Here is a 23,972-nt window from a genome sequence, read left to right as displayed (position 1 = left end):
ATTACCTGATAGCACTTCCATCTGCTTTTTCTTAAAGTCTCTTTCTTCATCAGTGAAGTAGAAATGATACTCAGATTCTGGCCATCAGTTACAATACGTGGGGCTTTTTCTCCCACCACAAAGAAATTTTACACCACCAGCTATATGTCCTACAATTCAACTCAATTCTGACACTATCTACCTGGAGACAGGCTCAGATTCCACAGATTAAGAGCTCTGTCCCACAAGACTTCAAATGTCAATCTGAGTCCAGGTTGTTACCTGTGCTTCTGACTGACTGGCTATAAACCAGACGTTCCCATGACCCCTCTGTGGGTTCAATTAATTTACTATAGTGGCTCACAGAACTCAGGAAACCAGTTTACTCACTAGATTACTGGTTTATCATAAAAGGATGTAACTCAGGAACAGCCAGATGGAAGAGATGTATAGGGCAATGTATAGGAAAAGGGCATGGAGGTTTCATGCCCTCTCAGAGCAAGCCACTCTCCCCAAGTTTCATGTTCACCAGCCTGGAAGCTCTCCAAGCACATCATTTTGGGGTTTTATGGAGGCTTCATTATGTAGGCATGATTGATTAAATCATTGATCACTGATGGTTGAACTCGATCTCCAGCCATTCTCCCCTCCTTGGAGGTCTGGGGTGGGAGTGAAAGTTGCAACCCTCTAACCACATGGTTGGCTCCACTGTTTACCAACCCCCATCCTTAGGTGCTTTCCAAAAGTCACTTGTTAACATTTATTATGTTAGATAAAAACACCTTTATTTCTCTAATTGCTTAGGAAATGTGAAAGGTTTTAGGTGCTCTCACAGAAACAGGAACAAAGCCCACTTAATGTCAGGGACACATTGTGAGAAATGCATCATTAGGTGATTTCATTGTTATGCAAGCATCACAGAGTGCACTTACACAAACCTAGAAGGTTACTACACACCTAGGCTGCATGGTACAGCCTACTGCTTCTAGGCCTGTGCATTGTTACTGTACTGAATACTGTAGGTAACTGTAACACAATGTAAATATTTGTGTATTTAAACATACTTAATCATAGAAAAGGTACAGTATAAAAGATAAAAGATGGTACACCTATGTAGGGCACTTACCATGAATGGAGTTGCTCTGGGTGAGTCGGTGAGTGAGGGGTGAGTGACTCTGAAGGCCCAGGACATGACTTTTCACTGCCGTAGACTTTATAAACTCTGTACACTTAGGTTACACAAAACTTATAAGACAACACAGATTAAATCAAGCCCAAGAGAAAATGGTACAATCAAGAGTCACCGTAAACACATGATGTATGAAGCTGCTGCTGGTGTAACACAGCATACTGTTTTACAGCAAAAAGGTTTTCATAAGTAGAAAGAGTACATTCTAAAATAATAATAAGTACAGTATATTACTACAAACACTTGAGTAATGGTTGCGCTATGACATTACGACAGCTATGATGTCACAGGGTGACAGGAATTTTTCAGCACCACTGTAATTTTATGCAACCACCATACCATATGTGGTCTGTTGTTGACAAAAGCATAATTATGTGCCACATGACTGTATATATTTCTTGTTACAAATCACAATATCACAAATACTCAAGAGGAATGCTCTTGAGATTAAATGAGTTTATGCTAAATAATTGGTATTTCTTATTGCACATTAAAAGTTCTGGACAGGGAGCTAAAATCTCAGCCTCTCTTTTGAGCCCCGAGCCCTGCTGCACAGATTGTATTTCTAGAAGTTGTCACAGGACAGTCCCAGGAAATGGAAATGCATGAGGGGTAACCTCAGGGGGGCCTGGCCCATGGAAGCTCACAATGGCACCCCAATTTTCAGCTACACTATGATCCATTCCTGAGGCCTCATGTCCTTCCGAGTTCTGGGAGAGAGGCAACCATCTTACTTTGTGTTCTAGGTACCCCAGCATCTAGCACAGGATCTGGCATGTACAACATGGTTAATAAACTTTTGTTTATTTGGTTAATGGACAATAAACCTTTTTATATTATTGTATAAATGAACAAACCAGCAAACTTTCTTTCCCTGGCCCATCTTTCTACTTCCCATGGATTAATACTCACCAACTAGAACAGGAGCCCCACTACATAGCATGAGCTCCTCACTCCGTGAGCAAGAAAATTTCATAGACAATAGCAGTGATATGTCAGTCAGATTTCATCTCTGTCCTGATTTATTTTGGCCCTCCTAAGGGACTGCATGGAAGCATTTTTCTATCCCTCAACTAAAACATTGGCAGAACTGAGCTAGGAGGAAGAAAGAAGTGGAGCAATGGATCTTCACCCAGGACGAAAATATGGATCCAGCTCATTAAAAGAAGATAAGACATTAAATAGTCTGTGAACTAGAATAAAGCTATGCAGGTGCTTGCCAAGGCAATGAGTGTGGTGAACATGTAGAGTTCTGACGGACATCAGATGCACCCGGCACTTAACCCATTTCATATGAAACCCACTCCGGCCCTTTCAGGATCTATACCATGCTGACAACCTGCATTTCCACAGTCTGAAGTTTTCCACGACACAGACTCAGGGACCCATGTCCCTGCTCTGCCTTGCTCAGGAGTGGAAGACTTGTTGAAGAAAACAACAAAAGTTTTGTGCTTATAGATACAGAGAACAAGCTGATGGTTTTCAGATGGGAGGAGGTTTGGAGGCTGGGTGAAAAAGGTGAAGAGATTAAGACATACAAATTGGTAGTCACAAGGTTGTCAAGTACAGCATAGGGAATATAGTCAATTTTTTGTGATAGCTATGTATGGTGCCAGGTGGGTAACTAGACTTACTGGGAAGATCACTTAGTAAATTAAATAAATGTCTAACCACTATGCTGTACACCTGAAACTAATATAAAATAGTATTGAATGTCAACTATAATTAAATATATATATATATATATATATATATATATATATATATATATATATTTAAAAAAAAAGTATTGTGGGCAACTGCTTTGTTCTCTAGCCCTCTGAGTTCCTGCCTCTTCATCTTATATTAAAAATTCTGCTTGTCCAAATGCTGGATCACCTCTCACTCTCACTCTTCTTCTCTTTCTAAGATAATCTCTCTAGCTCTTAGGTCCCTAGACCAACACTTCTTGAGGGAACCCCAAGTTTGTCTCCTCCTGCTGCTGAAGTTCTTTCTGCTGTCTCTGGAGCCATGGATGAATCCTGACCAGAATTCATCTCAGCCAACGGGGCCTCACTCTGCGTGGCCAATTTCTCTTTTTTAAGTTTCATGGCCTAAGACACAAAATCACCAACAAGATATGATTTTGGAAAGATGGTAATGTCATCCTCAAAGCTAAAATAGCCTATAATTGAACCAGCAAAAAAAGTTTATTAGGGAGTAGCAGAAAATTGCAATTTGGGACAAGCAAGCTGTGGCAAACCATAGGCAAGTCCAAAGAGACTAAAAGAAGGTAGCTTTTATTAGGTTTTAGGAGGAAATTAAGGAGGGTTGTTTTGAATTAAAGTTCATTGGCAAAAAGCAGGAGTTCACAGTTGTGGTCATGTCTCATTTGCTACAAGCAGTGAGTAGTGAGTGCATTGTTGCTGGAGCACTGGGGGGTCTTCCTTTTCTAAATGCAGAAAATGAAATTTCTGTAGGAAAAATGTCTTCTCTTGTCAGAATAATTTTTTCTTTCTTCTTCCTTTGATTACAGAGGCTGCAAGGAGTGGTGAGAGTTCCCCATTCAGGGCTTCCCGACTCCACTTTTAGCGAGGTTTCCTTTATTTATTTTCACAGTGAAAATGTGCCTGTGACAATGACTTCATGTCAGCTGCAGAATCCAGGCTATTTCTCTCAGAATCTATTTGAATACCCCGCCTTATTATTATTAGTAGTAATCTGGGTACCGATCTGGATTTTGGATCCAGTCAGCAGTTCTTCAAATAGTTGTTCTCCCCAACTCACTCTCCTAAAGCAATTTGACTTCTTTGTGCCTAGACGCCATTCTTTGAGTTTCATTTCTGCCTCTGGATAATTCCCTGGATGTGTTGCATTAGACTGTGCTCTGGCTCTTTTGTATTCAGATTCTTCCCTTTGATATCTGTATCCCCCAGCTGCCCTAAGTTCAACCTGCCTATCTGCTGTGCAGCTGGGCTAGCTCCAGGATGAATAGTTAATACTAAGTGTGTGCCATACTCTCCCTACTTGCCTTCTGATGACATTGAGACCCCTAGACATAGGGCCTTCATCTATCTACATGACTTCTGTGCACCAGCAGTCACCACTTCCGCAGGCGTCTCGTATGGCCATCCTCACTGATGAGATATATCTCGATCTAAACTCAACTTTTCAAAACCTCATTGCCTTGATACTATGCCTCTTGGAATATTTTGATGGAAAAGTCAAAATTCTGAATAAAGAATTTTACCAGAATTTATTTCTCAAATGAGGTCTCCAGACCAAATAAAGTCCCAACTGTAGGACTTAGAAGCAAGATGCAGCACTGGCTTTTGTTTTTCTTCCTTTACTTGCATCTGGTGGCTAATAATAATGGGTCATCCCTGTACAGGGCACAACAACTGCTTTATATACATGGTGTGATTAAAAAAAAAAGTGAATGCTGCTGCCAAGTGCCATCCAATGGAAAAACAGGGGTCTCCAACACAGGAAGCAGCGTGTCAAATCTTAGTTAACTGTGTGACAAGTTTCAAGTTGTTCGGTGCAGTCAGTCAGGTGGGAGCTACGGTTGGGAGCAGATTTTTAAAGTGTGCTGTAAATCATCCTCCATTATGATACTGCTCTATGTCACACACATCGCTTCTGGTACCTGGCAATTTCTGTCAAATAAAAACATTACAAAAGAATAAAATCTCAAATTAAAATCCAAAAAAAAAACCAAAAAACACATTACAGTGTGTCCTCATCCACCTTGTTCATTGGATCTGGCACCGTGCGACTTCAGGCTCTTCCCCAAAGTCCAAATGATTCAGGACATCGAGGCAGCCACGACTGCACAACTAAAGACACTCACGAAAGGACTTCCGGAACTGCTTCAGAAAGTGGCAAGAATGGTGGGACAAGTGTGTTGGAAGTGAGGGGGAGTATTTTGAGGGGGATTAATGGCAATGTGAATTTTACTGTAATAATTCTTTTTTTTAGTTTAAACATTCACCATATTGTCTGATCACACACCATAAGCTAGCCCTGTAGGTGAATCTCACCATGCAGTTTTGAGGTGTTCTGTCTACTTTGTGGCTGAGGAAGCCGATGCCGAGGTCATATGGCGTTTTACTTTTGCTCTTCCTCCCAGAGAACCTGCTGTAAGGAATAGAATATATGAATGTCTGCCTGAGAACATTTGGGGATGTAAACTCTCACAGTGGCTGGGGTATGTGCGTGGCCTTGGAAGGATTGGCTACCCTCCCAAGGACCAAGAAAATATTTACAGGATGTGGAGACTGGCCTTCGCCTTGGCGCAGGTGGGCTGAGCTCCAATACATCTAATCTCTTACCAAGGACTGGCCCAGCTCCTAGCCAGATCCGAGTTCAGTTCCTTGTGTTGTTAACACATATGCTTATTGGCTCCTTGCCGCTGTTGGTAGTGAAGTCCTCAAACCCCAGAAAGCCGAGGCAGACTCAGCAGCAGTTGTTCCCCGGGGCCGCCTCGGCTGCTGCAAGATATTCCGCCCGTGTTGATGACTTTACTTGACTGGAATTTTGCCTACGCTGATGAAAGGCCGTTGCTGTTTCTACGGCTCTAATTGACTGGGCCCTGGTGGTATGATGAATTGCCTCCTTGCTTGTTAGCGGTATGATGATATAGTCCCCTAATCTCTGTCTTGTCTTACTTACTTTCACTCTGTAATAAAACTCTTTAACCCCTTCATCCCAGCTTGTGGTGATGTGTCTTGCGTATCGGGCCTTGAAATTAAGTCTGCGCACAGCAATCGATAATACATATCAATACACCTGCTCATTTTGTACACTTTTCCTCCAGTTCCAGAGGGACTGGTTCCCATTCTGGAAAGCATTCCCTGTAAGTTGGGTCTATGTTGGGGATGCTGAAACAGGGTGCACATCGGGGGAAAAAAAGACATCTTTTCCCGACCCTCTTTTTTTTCGGGCACTCCATCAGTTACAGAGATTTCTGTATTTTCTTTTCTCAGAAACAGCAAAGTGTGTCCACTAGCTGATAGGTCCATTTCTGGTTCTTTCTTGTGGGGCATAGGGGATTGTAGAATGGCCATTTGCTGTGTGTGGCCACATAGGAAGTTACTGACACCCAGCAGAGGCAGCAGCATGCACGCGTGGGCATCACTGAATAAGGCAGTGGAAGGAGAAAAAGGACCGACTTGCTCACTCAGGGAAAGGAGCAATGAAGCATCTGGTTGTCTGGCCTCCCCAGGTGCTTCTCTGGGAGGCTATGCAGTGAGGGGGTTTAGATAGCCCATGGCCAGGACACAGTGGCATGGGAGCAGGGGGCCTCTTGCTCATGGGGAGGCCAATTGCCCAACCATGGGGTCCAAAATCAACAATATGACATCTTTCATTTGTATGTATTGCCCTTCAGGGTGGTCTCTCCATACCCCCACCTCCCAAGTCTTGACATTCACCTGCATCCACCTAAGTGCTCCCTAGGACCTGGCATGGGGCTGTTCACTCTTGGGACCCAAAATCCAGGGCCTCTCACTGGCTCAGAGTTGGTTTACCACCTCCTTGATAAGGAGGAAAGGGGACAGTAGGGAAGGAACTTTCCTCTACCCCAAAGGTTCTTTCAGGTAGTCTAATAATCAAATAAACATGAGACTGATTAACAAAAGAAAAAAATAACCAAATTTAATTGCATACGTATATAGTATATATGGGAACACCAGATACATCAGAGAGTCAAAGGCAGAAGGGGAAAATGAGATATATATGATATTCTAAATATGAGGTAAAGATGGGAGGAAGGTCATTTGCAGGATAAGAGCAGATGTCCAGCGATTAGAAATTTGCCCTGCCCTATGGATATGTCATAAAAAGTTATTGCCGGTGGTAACTCTGATTACGGGCAAGATCCCTAATTCAAGTTCTTTGAGAGGTAAAAGTTTCTTGTGAGGCTCCAAAGTCTCAACTGCCTTCAGCTCAAAAAAACCCACATTCCACAGAAGCACATCTTGGGGTGACTTTTCTGAACCCCTACAGGATTATCTGGGGAGAAAGTCATTCTTGCATTGTTAGGACCTAGCACCCACAAAAGGATGTTATATATTTAATGGGGGACACAAATACTAAATAAACGTTATATGCCCATATGATCTTAGTATTTTGCTAAAAGGAATTTAGATGTTTTTACTGTGTGCAAGTAGTTGAATTCAAGAGGGGGCTGGACCAGCTGGGATGACAGGCATGGGGTGGTAAGGCTGAGGCTCCCGCCCACCAACAGGGTGGCTGTCCCCAGTCCTGGGAGCCTGATTTGGACAGTGAAGCCCTAGCCTGGTGCAGCCAAAGGCCAGGGACGGAAGCACAGGGGAGGAGGGCTCGAGTCCAGGGCCTGGGCAGATTTAGCAGTGAGACCCTGAGAACTTTTCCTCCAGTGGCGCTCACTATAGGCCACTTAGTATGTTCCAGGCCCTGTGGATATGTTTTGTGTGCACTGACTGACTCAATAGTCAGAGGTAAGTGAGGATGTAACAGATGCACCAGAGAAAGGAACCAAACATAGGGAATGATAAATGGTGCTGTGAACTCCTGGGGCCCAACCTTGTCCAGCCTCGAGGGTCAGGGCATGCTCATGCCTTCTTGTTTGACCAGTAACTGGAGATTCCTGAGGTTTAAACCGGAGAATCAGGTTAACATATCATAGAAGATACCAGATGGTTAACACGAGGTTCCCTTTATTTCTGACCATTTCTTTACAACCATACAAGCAGGGATAACTCCCACATTCTATTTTTCACACCTGAATCTCCCTCTAGAAATTCTGACTTATATTTCAAACTTTACAGAATGTCATCTCCCCCAAAAAACCATTAACTCAAGTCAACATTTCCCCTCCACCCCCTGAATCACCTCTCCTTTTCTTGCTTACACTGAGCAATTGTCTGAAACTGTGGCTGCTGTGCTCCTTGAAGATGCACTTATGTCTGGGCTTCAGCGTCCAAGTGCCCAGAATAAAACCTATAATATATGCACCCAGCTAGACAGACATATAACAGGGACACAGAATGGGATCTGGGTCATAGAAGGTCCTGTCACCACAATCAGCACAGCGGCTGGCACTGAACCACATCATGCCAGGTCGTCCCAACTCCTGCAGCATCTGCCTCAGCCTGGCATGCACCTCGGCAAGAACGCCCACGTGGGGGTTGCCGTGAACATCCTGGTAACTCTCCAGGGGGGTGGGATACAGCACATGGCTCAGCTTGCTCAGCCCGATGGTGTGATGCAGCAGGTCCTCCAGGACGGACACAGAGATGGGGTTTCCACAGAAACTTAAGGTCGTGAGCTGGGAGCAGTGGCTCAGGATCGGCAGGATAGCAGTGAACTCGTGGTCCATGATCCCACACTCATCCAAGTCCAGGTCCTGGAGGGTGGCAGAGGCTCTCTCTAACAGAACTTGGAGGGGCTCAGAACTTACACAGGTCAGGTTGACCCCAGTGAGACTCAGGTTCTTCAGCTGACTGACGTTCAGTCTCTGGGACAGATGCATCAGGTCTAGTCCCGAAAGCAGGCAGTTAGTGATTGACAGGGTCTCCAAGGGGGTCTTCAGGCACCTGGGGAGAGACAGAGCAGTTAGTTCTGGGGGATGGAGCTGGTGGGTCGAGGGAGGTGGAGATGAGCCACTTTAGGGGAAGGGGGGCCCATTTCACCAAACCCAAAATGTTCCAGATGACAGTCAACCCCCAGGATACCACATGGTGAAAAGAAGCATTCAATTCAGTGTAAGTTTGAGTGGAGTCCTTTCTCCAGCACTATTTGTTGTGTGACTGGTTCAAGTGAATGAAACCTCACACACTCCCTTTGCTCATCTGTCAAACAGAGCATATCAGATCCCCCCACAGGTGCTGTGAGCATGAACGGAGGTAAACATGCTCAGAGGGGAGCCTGACCCTATGTCCCAAGCAGGAGAGGAATCAGCAAATTTTAGTACTGAGAGACATGACCGAAAATGGTTTCAACTAGGGCTTCCTTCTGGCCACAGCCTGAACCTGTCACCCTTATCTCTGTGCCAGATGAGGCTATTGGGAAATGGGCAGAAAGGGCTAACCTGGGCAAGGTCTGGCAACATCTAGTGGGGGCTGCCAGACTGCCCGAACTCTCTTGGATCACTAAATCATCCACAAACCATCTACCCTTTTTTTACAATCGCTTACTCTAAAATCCTGCATTTCCCACATGTTCTCTTAGCTGAAATCTAAAGCAAAGCTTGAGAGACAGACAATTTGAGGCAGGTTTGAAGGGAGAGCCTTCTGTTGACTAAGTGCTTGAGTGCAGAGCTTAAGATCTGAAACCTCACATTTGATGGGCTTTCCCTTCATCACCACCCTCCTCACTCAGTTATTTTCCATCATCTTCACTTAGACATCACTTTTTAAGGGAAGAATTCCCAAAGCCAGCCTCACCTGGCCCGAAGCCCCCATTACAGAGATTCCTGGAGAGGAATCCCTTTAATAGCATCTATCCTAGTTACTACCTCTAACCTTTATCCGGGGGTTATGTGACAACATGCAAGGGGACAGAGCAGTGAACAAGACGCTGACTGTGTGAACTTCCTAGTGACTCGTGTACTCGGGTACCGTTGATAGCTAGCACACAGGCGATGCACCATTCTTGACTGAAATGAAAAGGGACTTGCTCTGGTCTGCACAGAAACCTCACCATCCCTCACCTGAGCAACTGGTCCAGGTGGCCTTGGAGGAAGGCGATAGCGTCCAAACCGAGCTCCTGGAGGTGGAGCAGGCTGAGGAACTGAGAGGTGAACTGGCTAACACACTGCTCCTCCTGCTCCAGGGTGATGTGGGAAGACATGTGGACGTGGGAGAGAAGGAGGCGGTGCAAATTGCACATCTGGCCCAGGTAAGGCATGAACTTCTCCAGGGTGGACAGTTTCCAGGTGCAATTCACTTCCAAATCCTGAACGGAGTCGAGCTGCACCATTTTCAGGATCTTCATGTTTTGCATCGACACTGAAGAAATCTTCAGCTTCTCACAGCACAGGTGTAGTAAACCTCTCTTCTGCCTGATTTTTTTAATGAGGTAAGTGACAGACTTATCAGGGGTGCCCTCCTTGAGGTAAAGGTCTATGAACACCTCCACGGAGGCTGAGGGTGGCTTCAGCCTCGCCCCTGAACCGTCAACTTTTCGCCTCTTCTTCATGGGCTGGGCCAGCTCTGGCTCCAACAATGAGCACATATGGCTCTTGGTTCCAGACCACACGGTCCAGAAGTCCTGATGAGCGTTCTTCTGTAAATCCAGCACTTGCAGTTTCCATCTCCTGTGGGGAAAACAAGAGACTGAGATGCGTTAAGATCAACAGGGTGTAACACCATGAGTTTAGGAATCTAGGCACCTGGACCAGACACCCAACAGCACTTTTACTCCGTACCCCGTATATCAGCTGCTCCTAGCACTACTGGGATCCTCCCTGGTCCCATTTTTTGGTACCTTTAAGTGCCACCAGGAGGGCGTGGGTACATGTTCCTTTGGTCACCTCTGTATCTTAATCAGCCCTATGTCTCCAGAAGCCTGTTCCCAGAGTGGCCTCAGGAATAGCTCCAAGGCCTCCCTGAGTATTCTCACTGATGCCATCAGAAGCCTGTGGCTCTTTTGCCCTGCACTCTCCCTGATCCTCCTGTATCTGCTCGGACCCGCAAGGCCCTACCCGACTACTAGATCCCCCTCACCTGGGGCGAACCTCCTGGGAAAGAAGGACATCGAGTCCATCAAGCGCAGCCTGGATGGTCTCGTGGTGAGGCTGCTGCTCCTTCATCAGGGCTCCCATAGGGAGGCAGGGGAAGGGCCAGGCCTGTACCATCACCTTCAGGGTCTTGCTGTGCTTCCCGGCAAAGGCTGCCACAAACAACGGCGGGAAGAGCTCCATGGGCAGCGACTCCAGAGCAGCAATGGCCATGGACTCATCCCTCAGCAAGCTCTGACACGCCAGTTCCACAAGTCTGCCTGGGTCCGGAAAAGTCATCCTAATGAATCTACTCTGAAACAGACCCGAGGGAAAGATCCAGGGAGTGAGGCATCCTTGTCAGGCTGAGCACGAGCAACCCCATCGTCCCTCCACCCTTCAGAGAAACTAGCTGAGCGCCAAAGGCACTGCTCTGGCAACAGTCAGGGAGTCCTCAGTTTACCCTGATTCCATTTTCTGCTCAGGGGCCACAGCCACACTTCTGCTTCTGCCGGAGGCAAGACCAGCATCTCGTCACGCACCAAGGAGGGGACAATATGATCCGTGGCCTATCCTCTATCCACCCACTGCTGCATTTCATTCTAGTCCCCCTGTGAAGTGAGTACTGAAGAGCCTGAGAGCTGACCCCACCCCTTTTGGGGAAAAGTTTCTGGTTATCACTCAAGGACTAAAAAACACTGCAACAAGCATCCCAACGCCCAGCACAGCCTCCTTCTAAGCTCCAAAGGATAACCCAGATGAGAAAGATTCAGGAATATCCATGCAATGGGTACTATTATGTCATCTAAAACATTTTAAATGAGAAACCTTAAAAGTAGCGTAACAGTATATGCATATGGAAGTCGGAGATGAGAAAAGTAAACACTAATTCCAAGATGTACATTTTATTGTGTCTCTTCTACGAATATTAGAATTACCACTTTGTTCCAGGGAACAAAGAGCTCACATGCAGAATAAAGTCTCCACTCAAAAATGGGCTTTGGAACCTTTTCTAAGCTTTTAGGTTTTTGTTTTGTTTTGTTTTTTTAACAGAAGCTTTAACTAGTATCACAACACCATAGCAGATATGACCAATTATTACTGATCACAAACTAAATATTTAAAATATCATCAAAAATTTTCAACGAATTAATGTATTTTATTTAAAAAAAAACCTGTTTGGTTAAGAAAGACAGGTATCCCCCAACTTCCCAAAAGTTCGTGTTACGACGCTTTTACAAAAGACCTACCTTAGTACCTTTCTTGGCTAACTGAATGAAATCCAAAGGTTTCACCATTTCGGCTTAGCATTTGCAAGGAAAACTGTCCAAGGAATCTTGGCCTGCAGGCCTCTGGAGATCCCAGCTGAGGGCGTCAAGATGGTAGCGTCCCCAGCTTAAGGCTCCTGACTCATGGAGGACTATACAGTGACTCATGCTCCAGCCTATGGTCCCTCCTCAGGCTCCTCAGAAGCAATTATAGCCCTTTCTGGCCACACCTCCCTTTTCAGATCCTGATATTTCAACTTCCAATGGAAAGCAAAACCTTATTACTGTATCTCCATCCAACGAATTGAATCATATGTCAATTCATGAAAGGAAAAGGAATAGAAAAGGAAACCAACCTGGATGTCCTCTCGCCGGGGGAGTCTGGGCCTCATCAGGACTGTCCAAATGTTCGAGTTAAGACAGCTTTATGAAGACAGTGGTATCATCCCCAAAGAAAAAGAAAAAAACAAAATAAAATTCCTGAATATCAAATAGTCACTTATACTTGATGTTACCTAAACTTGCAAATTGTGTGCCTATTCACAGATGAACAGAGGTACAAACTGAGGGACCCCTGGTCTTCTAGATCAGAGTTAGGCTTCCCTGAAGAAGGTCAGGTCAAAATTACAACTAGGAGTTGGCCAGAAGGGAGAAGCGAGGCATTTGTAACGAGACCAAGGAAATTACCCAAGGCAAGGTGAAATAGTTGTTTGCAGAATTCAAAGACTTTCATCTGAATGAACTTGAGAACTTAAAAGGGGAATGGCTAAAGAGGAAACCAGGTGGCTTCCTTACACCCAAGGTGAGGGCAGGGAGGAGATTCAGTCTTCTCTCCCTGAAGGTAAAGGGCATTTCATCCCAGGACTAGATCAGCTCAGCAAACTGGTTTGAGATTAAATGTAGGAACATGGGCTGGGGAGACGCCAGAAAAGAAAAAAGGCCAGTGGAGAGGTTTGGCGACTAAACCTGGGACATGACTTATCCAATTCTGAAAGCCACTGAGGGGTGAAACCTGTGAGTTCCTTAGAATCTTGGAAGCAGGGAGAGATATCAATGTGGGCCAAATGCACGTATCCTTTTCATCAAGGAGCTGTGACCAGAGGACTTTCTCTTTAGGCTCAGGCATCCTCTTCCACATCCTGACTTTCACAGGCACATCAGGACCACACGTGTTCCAGGGATCTTGACCCTGAACATGATCACCAAAGGCCCCTTCCCAAGTATATACCGGTAACTGATATTCCTTAATCCTAAGAAACAACTGATGCACATGCAGATTCAAAAAGATCCTGCTGGCCCAACCTTAAGCCTCTTGGTTACACAGATTTTGATGGGAGAGCACCACTAATCACAAGAATAAAACTCAGTTTTTCCTCTCTTTCTAGCTTAAGCACAGTGCACAAATACCACCACCGTCTCCCTCACAAGATCTGAAGCTGTATTTAGCATTTAAGGATCTGCCACATTTTGAGACATCCCCATGCTGCACTGGACCACAACTGGTTCTTCTGAAGTTTTAAAACACAGACAGACCCTCTCCAGCCAAAGAATTCTCCAGGCTATTCTCTACCCCCTGCATTGTAATGCCCAAACAATTGTCACATTCTGATGAAGAGATTACTACCTTGGTGTTGACCAGAAAATTCCAGACTGGTTATGTTTCTGGAAGGGGTTGAAACTGCAATTAGATCAGGTATTAAAATCTAGGTTTGGTATCATGGGCTTTTAGCACGAGGGGCCCCATTTTGGGTTTGTGATTTTCTCTTTCACAGTGTGGCCCTGGACTTGGGGGCTGGGAGTGTCCAGAGGGCCTGCCTTTGTCTGCTTTGGCCTGGGTGAGGTGGCTGTCCTCCACCCCCACTCCAAGGGCACATAGGCCAATGGAGGGTGCAGGTTGAGGGAACAAGTGGCGAGCACTGGTCTTGGATACAAAGATAGGGAGAGGTCTAGACGGAAGGGGAGGGCCCAGCCTTGGCATTCAGCCCTGGAGAGCAATGCTCCTCAGGACTTATGAGCCTCAGGATTCCAGAAGCACTGGCTTCACACTTGACAGGAAAATCCTCTGTCCTGTGTTGAGGGCTGGCAGGAGGCACTGGGGCAGAGCAGACATATTCACCGGGATGTCTCCAAGCCAGCTGATCTGCTCCCACAACACCCAGACTCCCCCTTTCCTCAATCCTTGATTTACTCAAAAACATTTACGGAGCGCCTAAGGTACATTGTTGTGCGGGGAGGCCTGCGGGGTCTCTGCTCCCGCTCCCCATACAAGAACAAAGGATATGGTGGGGCCAAAAAGGAACACCCACGGATGAGCTATACAATACTGTTGCTCTCTTTCAAGGAGCATCCCTTACCCACAGTGGTCCAAGGACATGGAGAAGTGCGACCAAAACCTACCTGACACCAAACACAAGTCGAGTCTCTGGGGTCTGATGCCAGCCCTGCTCTTTCATCCCTAGCAGTGTTTCTGAACATAACCATGGCTTTGGGAATGGGGTCCCCAACACCCTATAGTTGCTTCTCTCTTTTTTTTTTTTTTTTTTAGGATAGTCATCACTTTTTTTTTTAATTTATTGAGGTGACAATTGTTAGTAAAATTACATAGTTTTCAGGTGTACAATTCTGTATTACATCATCTATAAATCCCATTGTGTGTTCACCACCCAGAGTCAGTTCTCCTTCCATCACCATATCTTCGATCCCCTTTACCCTCATCTCCCACCCCCCTCCCCTTACCCTCTGGTAACCACTAAACTATTGTCTGTGTCTATGAGTTTTTGTTTCTCATTTGTTTGTCTTCTTCTTTTGTTGGTTTTGGTTTATATACCACATCAGTGAAATCATATGGTTCTCTGCATATAGTTGCTTCTTATGAAAAGGCAGTAGGTGAAATGCTCTCTTGGAGAAATGACTTGAAAAAACTAACAACTGCTCCTGCTTTTCCTCCCCCGCGAGGGGTCTCAGGATGCACATTCCACCTAGTTCCTCCATGAGGAGGATGGAAGAGGCAACAGGGCTTCTAGGCACACCTGAGAAGGCTCAGGGGCATAGCTTACCTGAAGATGTCTTCTGTCCACTCTAGTCCAGCTCAGACTGGCCTCAGGTCCTCCAATTTGGTTTCCCTGGTCTCCCAATGTCTCAATCACCTGTGTGCACCCAAATCTGAGAACAAGAACCAAAATGCTCCAAGAAGGAGAATGTGTGTTAACACAAGTATTTAGGAAGCCATGGGCTCCTGTGAAAATCTGAGAACACTGCTGAGGAAACTACAAACTGGAGATGCGATCCTCCAGTAGGAATCACCTCTTAACTCCAAACCTGACCATCAATTTTTCATTGGCTGAACCAGAGGACAATCTGAGTGACAAACCTTGCTCTCTGTCAAAAGCGACCCTTCCCCCAAGGCCACTGACCACTGTCCTGCAGCCACATGTCTGCCCCTTCTTCTGCCTGGCCCCTCCAGAAGAGCCAGATTCCCAGAAAAGCTAGCCACCCCACCTCAGGTGCATACCAGGGCCAGCTAATGAGATCAAACAATAAACACAGGCTCCAGAGTTCGATGAATTACTACACCCAAAACTTTTAAGTGCGGCCACTTTTACGGAGCACGTGACCTCGGCTCAACCGAGTAAACCACGTTTTTTCATTTGGTCATCACTCCAATCCTCTGTTGTGATAACTCATTTCCAAATGAAAAATGTAGGCGGGGAGGGGTTGGGAGTTACGGGTGCCTAGTCTAAAGTCACCCTGCAAGAATGTGTAGGGACCGGGGTTTGAACTTACGTTTTCTTCAGACCACGCTCACTACGTGAGCTCCCTGCACAGCAGCTGGAGGGAAAGAAGCGGATTCTGACTGAGCGAGCTCCCCAAAGCTCGGATGGAAACAGAAGTATCTGACCAGCCCTGGCTTCTGGTTCCTTCTCAGGCAAAATCTCAGGAGATCCTGGGATCATGAATGGGGTCGCCCAAGGAGTCCAGAAGGGGTTTAACCGATTGGGAGGGGTTGGGGCTTTAGAGAATGGGGTAGGGTAGGGTGGGGGCGTGGGGATTTGGAGATTGGATGGTATAGGGTGGCGTGGGGGTGGGATGGAACGGGGGGATGGGTGGGTGTAATGGAGGATGGCGGTGGTGGGGGTTGGTGAAATGGAAGATGGCGGTGGGATGGGGGATAGGAGTCCCGTGGCAGGATGGCGGTGGGTGGAACTAAGGATGGCGGTGGGATGGTGGGATAGGGGTAAAATGGAATGGGGGATGGGGATGGGGTGGCAGGATGGAGGTGGATGGAATGGAGCGCGGCAGTAGCATGGGGTGAGTGGGGCCTCTGAGATGCGGAAGTAGAGAAAGGAGGCCTGAATCCCCACCCCCAAATTACCCCTTACTTTCCACTCCAGGGCCTGTGCTTCGGGTGACCACTTTCTCTCCGCAGGGTGTAGGGTGCCAGGTGCCGCGTCCCCTGAGCGAGGGTTCTCGCCTCACCCCCACCTCCCTATTCTAGGAAAGACTGTCCCTGCTGTTGGCCACTCCAACGCCCCCTACTCTCTGGACTTGACCATTTCTGTAACCCCTGGAGCAGAGCCCCAGCGGGGATTCGATTAGATTGTCCTCTCTCCGAGGCAAACTTTCCTTAGTCTTCCTCTCGAATTTGGTTTTCCAGAGCTCTTTCAGAAGCCCAAATCCCTGCGTTTGCTGTAACTCACCTCCCCCAATCCTTCGGATGGCTTCAGTGTTCGCTCCTCCTAGATACAGGGCTTCTCCTCTTTTCACCACCGAACACCTTTGGACAAAGTCACAACTGGGTCTCAAAACTGAAAATGAATTGGGACCCTCCTGAGGAGGGAGCGGGTCAACAATGCTGAGGACAGGTGGGGAAGCACCACGCCAGAGCTTGGAGTTCCGCTTCTCAGGGAGCTGCGCGCTGCGCCCCTTAACCCTGGAGATTTCGGGTCTGGGGCCACCAGGGGGCACCTGGGGCCTGGAATCCGCAATATTAGCAAGGTCTGTGTCAGGTTTTGGCACCAGCTTCCTGCCAGTCTCCTTAGGGGAGAAAAGTCAGGCTTCTGGAGTCAATGGCAAGACCCAGATGGGTGAGGATCCCTTCCTGGTGAGGGGGTGGTTAGAGCAAAGCAGAGACCCCAGCCCTGTCATTCAAGCTGGCCTGAAGGACCTCCTGGGAGTGTTTTGAATTCAGCCTCATCCCTCAGGACTGGGGAGTATTCAGCCTCTTCAAACTGTGAGACTGTTTTACTGAAAGGGGCGCTGTGTGGTGGAGTCTGGCACTGTGTCCTTGTCATCGAAGTGAACCTTTTACCGCTGACCATAGGAAGGTTGTGGTAACTGAGAGTAATAGGCAGGTCAACAAGGCTGGCTTTTTTTTTTTTTTTTGTAGCTCTACCCTGCCATTCCCCTAGACATCCCCATGTCTATGGGGTAGCAGAGTTGAAGGTTTCCAGCTATGTAGATGAATGAATGAATGAATGAATGAATGAATACAAATGAGACCATTGTATTGACCTGCAGTGGACCTGGGATTGTCACCTAGAACAAAGTTGATTAAAAACTTATTTTTTTTTTCACCTTGGAACTGGAGACTCAGCCTCCCAACACTTTTTTATGGACTTATTCAACAAAGATTTGTCCTTGAGTGGCTGCTAATGCAACCCTCAGAGATACAGTCTCTGGCTCATAAAGTTTTGGGTGAAAACAGAGAAAGAAAACCACCGAAAAAACAAGAAGACCATTGTTTTAAAGTGGCGAGTTGTGACTAATTCTCTGAAGAAAACAAAGGGCTGGTATGCAAAGTTAAAAGGCAGGCAGACTCCTGCCTGGGTTTCTCAGAAACCCCTGTCTGAGGCCTGAGCAGGAAGCAGCGATTGGGGGCTTGACAGGATCCTGTTCTGGGCATGAGGATTAACTGCACAGATCCTGGGAGAGTCAAGTGCTTGCCCAATTTAAGAACAGAAAGAAAGAGACTGGGGCAGAGTGTAAGATGATGAGAGTGACAGAGAGGGCAGTGGATGCATCTGTGGGACATGAAATGAAAAGGGGATCCATTTGAAGAGTGCCCATTGTTATTTTCATGATCTGGTTGCTTGTCATGCTGCCCAGGTTCACCTGGGTCATCCCTCAGCATTTCTCCCTCTCCTGGTCCTGGGCTCAGTCTGCCCTGATCCAGCCTCTTTCAGTGTCTGGGACTTTGAGACGAACGGTCACCATCTCCTACACTGGGAAGCAGCAGCCACACTGGAATTTATAACCCTGTCTCTTCATACCAACACAGCCTGGGAACCACCCCCACAGTCCTGATTAATACTGTCAGTTCTCTGCTCTCCAGGCTTCCAGCTCAATTTTTTGGCTCCAGGTGTGGCAACATATAGGCCTCAGTTGACTATCTCTGGACTCTAGCCTGAGGGCAAGGCTGATTGTCACTGACTGTCACTGACTTGTGACAGCCAGGGCTTTTACTTACAGCTCTCCAAACCCCCAGGCAACTGAGACAAATCCTGCCTTGAGCCCTCAGTGTCTGGAGCTCCACAATAGCCAGGCAGTCAGACTGTGGTTTCTGGTGTCCTTTCTGCTCAACACCCCAGCGGTGTGAATATTTCAGGAATAGGTCCCCATGCAACTCCTGTTGCTATGTTTTATGATGTGGAAAAGAAAAACAGTCAACCAGGGGATGTGGCTTTGCAAAAATGAAAATAAAAACTCCCTCTGTGTGGTGGCCTTGGAATGTGAAATTAGTCTCCTTCTTCATTGGCAAAATGGGGGAAGAACGTTGTGCTGAGATATTTCACCTTAGCTCAGGGGCCACCTCACCTGAAGACTTCCCTCTGTACCTCAGTGTGGGTTCAGGTACTCCCACACTCCGTGACCCAGGTCTCCCTCCATCTTACCCCACCTTGTATCCACCTGGATCTGACCAAAGTGACCCAGATGATCCAGGTATTAGTTTTCTATTGCTATGTCACAAATAACCGCAAATCTAGTGGCTCAAAACAACACCCATGTATTATTATCTCAGTTTTCCTGGCTCAGCTGAGCTGGGTCCTCTGCTCAAGGTCTTCCCAAGCTGAAATTGAGGTATTTGTTGCTGTATTATATTCCAGAGATTCGACTGAGGAAGAATCTCCTTGCAAGTTCATTGGCAGAATTCATTTCCTTGCTGTTTGATGCGTATGACAGAAGCCCCGGCTTTTTGCAAGCACTTGGCTGTCAGTGCTCCTAGTTCCCAGAGTTTGCCCACCAGTGCCTGCCACGTGGCCCTCTCAGGCAGTTCATGGCATAGCTGTTTGCTTCTGCCTGACCAGCAGGAAGATCTCTGTCTTCAGTCTGCTAAGAGGGAGTCTTACATCACATGTCATCCTGGGAGTAACAGCCTGTTGCCTTTGCTATTTAATGCAACCTAATCAAAGAAGAGACGTCAAATTTATTGGTTAGAAGCAAATCACAGGTTCTTCCCAAATTCAAGGGGAAGAGAATAGGCAAGGGTTACCCTAGGGTGCGTACTCCACAGTCCACAAACAAGGAGACTTTTAATCCATTTTTAAGTTCAAATCCATTTTTAAAGCTTCTTATGACAAAGTTGTGCAAATTTTGCTGAGGGAACAGCAAGGAGACTTGGGTCCTACCCTTTCAGTGTCTGTCCTCTCATACCACTTAGTTCATGACCATCTGAACCAAGAGAACATTTACATGACTGACTGCTGTTCTGCCCCAAATTAGCTCTTCCTCAGATTTCTGTCCTGAAAGTAGAACTCACACGTTTATGCATTTCTTTCGTGGGATCTCTTCACCATAAATTTTTCCTTGTCCCTCCAACTGCATGTTTTTGTGAGAGCAGATTTTCTCCAGACACTTCAACCAAAACTACATACTACAACAGATTAAATGCAGAAGTCGATGTGTGAATCCAGCTGTTCTGTATTAACCCAGACATTAAAGAGACTGGCAGAAATGTAAACAACAATACTGATGTAGGTGATGTTGGATCTGCCGGCAGTTTCTGGGTGTGGGCCGGGATCCTGTCTCGTGAAGCCGAAGAATGGAAACACGGACCAGGGAGAGGCAAAAAGTTTTTTTAAAAAAGGATAGTTTATTAGAGGCAGGAGAAGAGGTTGCAGCTCCCGAGCGGGAGGGGTCCCGAATGGGGGGTGCCCCATGACTAAGGCAAAAGCTCTTACTTTTATACCTTCCCTTGCCTGCTTGGGGAAGGGGAGCTGTTTGAAGATGGGAACTTGTTTGAAGAAGGGAACTGGCGCCTTCTAATGAAATTCATCTACCAGGTTTGTTCTGCTTATCCATCCGGGAGGAATTAGCAAAGTAACCCACTCTTTATCTATCAGATCTGCTCCATTTATCAGGCCAAAATAAATTTTATGATTAACCTCAAGGCCTTGTTACATTATGTCCTGGAGCGAAGGAGTGATTTCAAATCCTGGAGTTTTAGGATATGACTGTCTTTTGTTTATTCTACCAGGGACCTGCCTGTCTACCTAGGGACATGCTAGCGAACCTGTATCAATACCACATTTCACACTGATTTTTTCAAACTTTTGAATACATAACAAAATATACATAATTTATATTTTTTTTACATATAATTGGTTTAGTTTTGTTATGTATAATCAAATTAATGTTTAAAACCCCATTTTCAGGTTTAATTAATACAGTAAATGTTCATAGATGTTATTCACATAAACAAAGACTTTAAGGTATCCTCAATAATTAAGAATATAAAAAAATGCTGAGACCAAAGAGTTTGAGAACTACTGACCTGGCAAAGATGCTTACAAAGCAATAAAAGCATGGTTTTTCCTAAGTGGGAAGATGTTGGGTGATGATTCTTTTCTCCTTATATTTGTTATATTGTAATGAGTCTTGAGAAGGAGAAAATTCTGAGATGTTCTAAATTAAGTGACAGTGGCCAGAGAGTGAGAGAAAGAGACAGAACTATTAGCCTATTAGTGGCTGCAGGCTAGCTAACTGAAGACTGCTCACATTCCTTTTCTGTTTGTTAGAATTTCGGATTAATTTCCAGGTGGCTATTTCCGCAGATTATTTTAGCCAGTCCCCTTGGAACTCCCGGAGCCTCCACTTGTTGTTTACATGTGGGCTTTCCAGACTGCTGCCCACAGCCAATTGACAGGAGTGGGTTTTTTATATTTTTTTCTGTTTGTTTGTTTTTTTTTTTTGTTTTTTTTTGCGGGTTCTGTGCCTATCCTAGAGCTTGCCCTGCTTCACCTCTCACCCTCTTTGTAGCTCAGGAAAATTCTTTCGGATGGCTTACATCTTTCTCCCCGAAACCCACTTGATATATCAAAATGCTTGCAAACTTAAAGACAATGGACACGTATTTTTTTTCCCACCTAGCTATGCTGCTGGTGGTTCGGACTTCATGCCCTGAGACCAGTCCTTTTTTGGCTAGCATTTTTGGCTCAATAAAACCTTTCTTAAAAAACAACAACAACCAAAAAAAACTTTCAGCCATGGATGTTAAAATTTTTGTTAAATAGTCTTATGCAAACCATCCTAGCACACCTGTTATCTCCCACTGGCAATGGTTTAATGCAGCAATCTCTCTACTCAATCTCAGTTGACTTTCTCTTTTTTTAAAAAAAATATTTTATTGGGGAAGGGGAACAGGACTTTATTGGGGAGCAGTGTGTACTTGCAGGAGTTTTTCCCAAGTCAAGTTGTTATCCTTTCAGTCTTAGTTGTGGAGGGTCCAGCTCAGCTCCAGGTTCAGTTGCCGTTGCTAGTTGCAGGGGGCGCAGCCCACCATCCCTTGCGGGAGTCGGACCAGCAACCTTGTGGTTGAGAGGACGCACTCCAACCAACTGAGCCATCTGGGAGCTCAGTGGCAGCTCAGCTCAAGATGCCGTGTTCAATTTTAGTTGCAGGGGGCGGAGCCCACCATCCCTTGGGGGACTCGAGGAGTTGAACCGGCAACTTTGTGGTTAAGAGCCCGCTGGCCCATGTGGGAATCGAACCGGCAGCCTTCAGAGTTAGGAGCATGGAGCTCCAACCACCTGAGCTGCTGGGCCGGCCCAATTTTCTTAGTTTTAACAGCTAAATCAATCATAAGTGCAAATACTTATTTTTGTCTCTTCCATTGTAAAGCTTTGTCCCTTTTGTTTCTTTCTCCGGTCTTATATTTTTGTGGATGGAAAAGGGGCTACATATTAAACCTGACAAGCTCAGGAGACTGAAAATAACCACATAAGATGGCATAAGCATAAAAAATTTCATAACTAAGTGGGCCTTGGCGGGAAGTCACATCTTTAGCTTCCTTCATAAAGTTAATCTGTGCCTTTAAGTGGGACTGTCTGTTGTCTTTTTGCACCTAAGATAACATCTTTGGAATGTCAGTAATCCTTTTTTCAGACCAGAGCTGGAAAAATGCAAGATTACTCATTATTATGCTGGTCTCCTGATTACCATCTCTATGTGCTGTAAAAAGCGAACTGTTGACTATCCTGCAACCACCTATGTAAAAGAAGTACCTTCCTAACTCTCCGATTTACTTTTATCCAATCCCAGAGATTTCCCTGCTTGCTTTCTCCCACCCCTTAATCTATCACCAGTGGGTGTCATATAACCTTCCTCCTTTGATTTTATGTATAAAAAAAGATGCAAACCGCCATTTTGGGGACCATTTTCTCAGTCCAGATTTTGCTTTCTGACAATTGTCGTCAGTTTGGCTCAAATAAACTCTTCTTATAAGCGTTCTCTTACGATAGATGATTTTTGTCGACATTTCAGCGTAATTGCCCAGACGAATCTTTTTTTTTTTTTTTAATTTATTGGGGTGACAATTGTTAGTAAAATTACATAGATTTCAGGTGTACAATTCTGTATTTTTAATAGGAATGAATCATGATGTCAGTATGCATTATACATCCACAGCAGAGGCAAAGAGCGCAGAGAAATACAAGACACAATTAACACTGAAGTGTGTTTTTAATTGGGTGGGCCAAACCAAGCAGAATATTTGGGTCCCAGTAGGGGTGGGGTGGTGAGAGTGGTGGGGCATTCGTTGGGGGCCTCTCCACTGTGGGGCCCAAGAGACATGGTTCCAACCCCAGGTTCCACATCCAGGCCTGGACCCCAGTATGATGGAGTCTGAACTGGTCCTCAGTTCTGCCATTTCATTATTGTTGTTTATGATTGGAAGATCTGCTATTGTCGAGAACACCACTACAGAAACTAATGAATAAAATAGCAGAGGTCTTGAAAAGTAAAGGCTGTCTTCTTCTACACAGAAAGAACAAGTCCTATCTCTCTAACTAGAATTTCCTCTCAGCACCCCCCAACCATCACTGCACACAAATACTGAGGTGACCTCAGAACTCTTCTGGCCCTTTTCAGAGGACCATAGTTCTTAAGATCCAGAAAAGTGGCCACATGGGGGAGGCAATGATGATGAAAGATAGTCCTCAGGACTTTCTGGGTCTCCCCCATTCCTATTAAAGCCAGGTAGATGTTCATTTTCCCACTCACGGAATGATCCATCATTCCTATTTAGTATTTTGATGGCACATCTGCTAGGAGCACCCTCAGATCAAGTTTCTGCTGGACTGGAAGGAGGTGAGCTTAGAGTCCATGTTCTCAAGATGTTTGATTGATAACTGACCCAGGTGACAAACCCTGTGTCCTCATTTGTGCATACAAGCATGCCAATCTGAGGAGAGGTCCTCAGAGAGGGAGACTTGGATCCTTCTTAATGCTAGCTGTTCTCTGCCCTTTAGCTCCACTTACATAACCCAAGGGGCAGGTGATATCTCACCTGGAAATCAAGGAATTCAATTAGACCTTCCTCTCTCCAGCAGGCACACTCCTTGGTCTTTGCGATGGTCTG

The 23,972-nt window shown here is 45.8% G+C and overlaps 2 protein-coding genes and 1 gene segment (V, D, J or C); 2 read left to right on the top strand and 1 right to left on the bottom strand.

Moving 5' to 3' along the window:
- Positions 1-23,972, top strand: part of LOC109439166 (immunoglobulin lambda-1 light chain-like) — a 556,184-nt gene that overhangs the window by 266,141 nt on the left and 266,071 nt on the right. The window lies entirely within an intron of this gene.
- Positions 1-23,972, top strand: part of LOC109439815 (putative non-functional immunoglobulin lambda variable 1-50) — a 364,704-nt gene that overhangs the window by 83,432 nt on the left and 257,300 nt on the right.
- LOC109439167 (melanoma antigen preferentially expressed in tumors-like) lies at positions 7,800-12,555 on the bottom strand. The gene is made up of 4 exons (XM_019719413.3): positions 12,475-12,555; positions 10,858-11,165; positions 9,843-10,448; positions 7,800-8,727 (listed from the first exon to the last, which is right to left on the bottom strand). The coding sequence occupies exons 1-4, from the start codon at positions 12,508-12,510 to the stop codon at positions 8,151-8,153; spliced, it is 1,527 nt and encodes a 508-aa protein (XP_019574972.3). The 5' UTR covers positions 12,511-12,555; the 3' UTR covers positions 7,800-8,150.

Source organism: Rhinolophus sinicus, chromosome 9 (assembly GCF_057876585.1).
Source record: "Rhinolophus sinicus isolate RSI-liver-muscle chromosome 9, RSI-T2T, whole genome shotgun sequence".
Lineage (NCBI taxonomy): Eukaryota > Metazoa > Chordata > Mammalia > Chiroptera > Rhinolophidae > Rhinolophus > Rhinolophus sinicus.
Note: the sequence above shows the minus strand (reverse complement) of the source record. Positions and strands in the feature narration are given on the sequence as shown.